Consider the following 5,108-nt stretch of genomic DNA (forward strand, 5'->3'; position numbering starts at 1 on the left):
TAATCTGTAAACACACATTGCACATGATATTAATTAAATTTCAAGATTTACATAAATACTTAAAAAATTACAACACTACAATATGGGCTACTGATCAGTGGAGAAGTAAGAATTAATACTATCCTTCTTTGATAATATAGCTAACCCGGCAAGTGAAATGTGTGGATTCTACAGGAACAAGAAGGAACAACAGTGGAGTTTCGAGTTGGAACTTTTTTTGTGGTCAAATCTGAGCAGTCCTACTGTGCCATGTGAATGATAAATAATGCAGCCTTGTTGAAATTGATTTGTTGATCACGTCTCACCCTTTTCCAGAGGCACAAATGACAAATCTTTTCTATAGTAACTTCTCCAGTTCACAAAACTTCTGAAGTATCTCTTCATTTGTCTACTTGAAATGACTTTTTATCACACTTTTTACAGACGCACATATTATAGTGGATGGGATCAAAAATAATTCTCTAACATTTTTGACAGGTCTCATGATACAGTTGGACTTTTTCTACCTTTAATGATAAAAGAGTTCACTCAAAATGCCACTATCAGTTTACTTATTGCTGAAACATACATATATATATATATATATATATATATATATATATATATGTATGTAATTAAGAGGATAAAATGAAAAATGTTAATAATATATATCATCTTATAATTTAAAATAGTCAAGACAAAACTTAAGTCCTAAATTATAGGAATTTGTTAATACTTTTTTTATTTTTCTCAACTTGAATACAAGCAACATATCTTGATATGAATTAATATCTAAACCCAAGCTGTATTCTTGGCCCTTTACTATACTGATGATATTTTTGTAGATATTTTATTATTTTGAATTTGTTAACAGCGCTTGCTGCAATTTGGTCATGCTGATAAATGGTATAAATGGTACAGACATTGTCATTATCAGAAGCACTTCAAAGCAAATCTACCAAGTCAGCTAGTGATGACAGTGATAGTCTGAGATACAGTTGCAGTGTAAACCAGAGAAAACAAAAGTGATTGTCATGACCCAACTTTCATGCTCAAAAAGTCTATCAAACCACTAAGTTTGTAGAAGTCTGCTTCCTTCTGCAGCTCTCGTAAAGCCTTCACATCTGCAGGCATTGTTGAGAAAGAGCTGTCCCCATCTCTCAGAAAGTTAAGAATGTGGCGGAAGTTTGTTCCATCTCGATCAATGAAGTAACTACCATCTGCCTCTCGTTTGATTGGATGACGACCACTGAACATAAATCCCAACACAGACTGTGGATCTTTAGTCATGGTATCTAAAGAGGTTTCAAACTTGTGACCTCCAACATTCAGTTTAATCTTAGATTCAGCTATTTTGTTCATTTCTTCTATCTTTCTCATTTCCTCTTCCAGCCTTTTTTTCTCTATGAGAAAATCTGCAAGTCCTTTTTTAAACTTCTTAAGTTTCTCATTGAGGACAGTTTCACGCTCGTTGATGTCTTTCTCTTGCGCTGACAGTGATTTTCCCTTGGTTTCAGCAGCCTGGATCTTTTCTCGTAGCTGTTCCCCGAGCCTCTCAGACTCTGATACTGCACCTCTCACCACATCTTTACACACTGTCCCTACCTTCTCTCTCTGGCCGTCTACAATACCGTGCATGTTAGTGGCTATTTGATCTAAAACCTCCTTAAGACGGTTTTCCCATGATGGAGGCTTGTCACCTGTAGGTGTCCAGTTCAGATTGACAGCACCTACACCTATTCCTGTCAGCAAGTCTGTCCCTGGCTGGCTTTGCACCACACTCTCTACAGCAATGCTGATCTTGTACCTCTGAAGAAGGAGTTCCTGAAACAGGTAAGATTTAGTGTCCTCTGGATCAGCTGACAGGTACCCAGCGCTGGCAGTGGACTTAAACGATGAAAAAGCAGCCTGGTGCTCTGGGGCAGGACACCTGCCCTGTCGCTGGACCAGATGATGAACAAGCTCTGGGCACACCTGACACAGATGTTGCATCATGGAGCACTGCGAGCTCTGGGGCAGCTGTACGCAAGTCTCATTATCATCATGCTCAGCTATCAGCCAGATCCGCAGCTGAGTCTTTTCTGGAAGCCCGACTCTCTGCCTGAATTGGTCCTCCCAGAAGGTGACTGTGTCCCAAGCATATAGCTGGAGGATGTGATGCTTGTCTGGGGAATCCAGCTCTGACAGACCACACAGGGTGACCATAAGGATATCCAGGTGTCTGTCTGCCAGCACATGGCAGCTCTGGCCCCCCTCTGATGTCAGGGGCATGTAGCCAGGGTTGACATGTCTTCGTCTCTTGTACGAGCCTCCATCAAGTCCGTGCCACGACAAGAGTACACTCCACACTGACTCCCCGATGTAACAGTTCTCAACATCAATCTCTCGCACAACCAAAGGTCCTATGGGTTCATTTGATGGTCTGTGTTGCTGGCTGGTAGCTGGGGCAGCCAGCGACGCCCACTTGTTGAGCCAGGAGCGGGATATGGCATATTCCCACACATCCTCCCCTGATTTACAGTGTGGATCCTGTATGACCCGGGCCTGAATTGCTGGTGGAGGAACATTCACACTCCTCAGGCTGGTCTGCAATGAGATAGTCAAAATGGGAACATGAAAAACTGGAGACATTTTAATTCAGGCAAAAATAAACTTAGTCAGTATATGCTACAGACATTTATTTTAAGATGTTAAATAATGTGATGGTGGAAGCACAAAAAAATGTCGAGGTATTTTAGTTGCAGAGTGGGGTAACTCTAATTGAGCTATACATTAAAGAGTTAAAGAGAGAACCAGCCACAAATGCTTCAGATTGATGGTAAGGAACAAATGTTCACATGCACATTAAATCTTCCCAAGCATAAATCAACGTCAACTTGTTGTGAAACTCAGGCAATTACGTCTGTTCAAAAATAATCACATTTTCTGAGACTGTATCAAGATGGCAGCCTCAGTAAATTGCCGTAAACTATTTTTGGTTAGGCCACCCTAAAAACTGGTTAGTTAATTTGTAGAAACACATCAAATCATGCTGATGTCAACGGCTAGATTTAATACCCATGTGAATGGTGATAACTATTCCTTACTGTCAATCCGACACACTCTCCATAACTTTGGCAACTGTATTGCTCGATAAGAGTTACCTCATTCCTCAACTAACATAGCTAAGAGGCATTTATCCTAAAAGATGCATGTACCTGGATTGGAATGCGGATAGTATATGTGTTCAATGGTTTATGTTTTTCAAGAGACCGATCAGTGAAGTGGAAAATGTACCCACAATAAGCATAGCGTAGTCGGAAAAAAGTTTCGCACAAAAGCTCAAGTAACGTTCAATATCACCAGGCGGCGCGTTAAACACAGGTCAATGAATCAATCTATTTTCAGTCTTTCTTCGAAACTTAATTTACCTTTACTTTCACTTTCCCTTTTGACTGCACAAAAGCAAACAAGTACATCCGTTTGTTGTAATTTTATTTCTCAACACTGATTACTTATTACGTTAAAACGCCAGAGCATAAGATAAGATCCCAATACAAACTGGGAAACCAGAATTGAACTTCACAATGCTGGGGGTCGTTTTACAAATATTCTTGTTGTTGTTGTTTCACAGATCGCCACTATGACGCATGTACATGTACAGTCTTCATCTAAAAAATTCAACTACCAAGTCAGAGCTGTCTTTACCTGGGATGATGACATAGACATGTAAGAAAACATGACTATCGATGGGCAGGTCAATCACGCAATGTCACACAATGTGCTCTATAAGAGAATAGGCGTACCGCCCCCTTTTTTCCGATGCATTATCAATTCAGGACGTGGCGATCCCGGCACTGGTCAAGTGGGGATAACTCTCAGCGAGTTTAAACGAAGAAGCCTTCGATTGGAGCAGACCGCTTGCTTCGACCGTCAGCGGTTGATACGATGATGCTTCGTGAAAGAGTTGAACCAAGTAATGTGTGGATTTATAGCTAATTAAATATTCAATATTTTGAATTTTGCGGGAAATGCTTTCTATTTGTTTCGTTTTGCTAAAAAATACTCTCATACTCTAACACAGCTTGATAGGTCCTTGATAGGCATGCACATGTAGGCCTAGGGTGTACGGTACCAGTAGTTTAAGAAATGCATGCTATTTCATGAATCGTTGGTATAGAAGGATATATATCTCGTCTTTTCTCCTTATGTGAAAACTGAAATATTCTTTCAATGCATCCAAAAATTTTAACAAATAAACAGTTATTGGATCCATGTAGGTGACTATAGGCCTATACACATTCTTCATGATCTGTGTTCATATTCCAGAGGTGCTACCATATATTTATTATGTAGTAGCACCTCTGGAAACAGCAGTTATATTATTGATTGGTTTATTTATTTATTTGATTGGTGTTTTACGCTGTGCTCAAGAATACTTCACTTATACGACAGCGGCCAGCGTTATGGTGGGAGGAAACTGGTCAGAACCCGAGGGAAACCCACGACCATCCGCAGGTTGCTGAAGGACCTTCCCACGTAGGCCTACGGCCGGAGACGAAGCCAGCATGAGCTGGACTAGAACTCACAGCGAGCGCATTGGCTCCCGGGTCATTACGCTGCTCTAGCGTGCTAACCAACTGAGCCACGGAGGCCTCGGTATATTAGTGAGTTAAAACCTTGATTACCTGGTATATACTTATATACAGATATATGTGCTTGTAATATGAGATATAGTGCAGATGTGTCCACAGACTGTCGCTTTAGGTTCTAAATTTAGAAATAAATCACCACTTGGCATAAAATAATTTGAATGATTTATGATAACATTAAAGCAGCCTAAATGTCAGGCAAAATATACCGTATTATGTATGCATGTAGGCCTATGTCCTGTTCACCTCCTACCTGCGTACGAGGTAGATATATAGGCATACAAGCCAGTCATGTGTGGAAATATCAGTGTAAATTTATTTTAGCCGTTAGGACCAATTGTCTCTGTAGGAAATCGACTAAACCCGAATTCAGACGCTGAAAAACTTTTTTAGGGTGACGAATGGGCGTAACCTCTCACCTCAGGAAATCGCCTTAGCTAGAACTTCATATCATATTACGGATTCCAATTCAGTTCATGTTGGTTCGGTTTGCGAGGT

The 5,108-nt window shown here is 40.4% G+C and overlaps 1 protein-coding gene across 1 annotated transcript; it reads right to left on the reverse strand.

The window, feature by feature from the left end:
- Positions 1-695: 695 nt before the first annotated feature.
- Positions 696-3,804, reverse strand: LOC135468840 (uncharacterized). The gene is made up of 2 exons (XM_064747290.1): positions 3,667-3,804; positions 696-2,565 (listed from the first exon to the last, which is right to left on the reverse strand). The coding sequence occupies exons 1-2, from the start codon at positions 3,697-3,699 to the stop codon at positions 1,012-1,014; spliced, it is 1,587 nt and encodes a 528-aa protein (XP_064603360.1). The 5' UTR covers positions 3,700-3,804; the 3' UTR covers positions 696-1,011.
- Between the last annotated feature and the right edge of the window lie 1,304 nt (positions 3,805-5,108).

This window comes from Liolophura sinensis, chromosome 6, assembly GCF_032854445.1.
Source record: "Liolophura sinensis isolate JHLJ2023 chromosome 6, CUHK_Ljap_v2, whole genome shotgun sequence".
NCBI lineage: Eukaryota > Metazoa > Mollusca > Polyplacophora > Chitonida > Chitonidae > Liolophura > Liolophura sinensis.

Coding starts and splice junctions, on each gene's coding strand:
- LOC135468840 (XM_064747290.1), bottom strand. CDS start 3,699: ATGTTTTCTTACATGTCTATGTCATCATCCCAG. Junction 2,566..3,666: donor TGTCTATGTCATCATCCCAG/GTAAAGACAGCT, acceptor ATCTCATTGCAG/ACCAGCCTGAGGAGTGTGAA.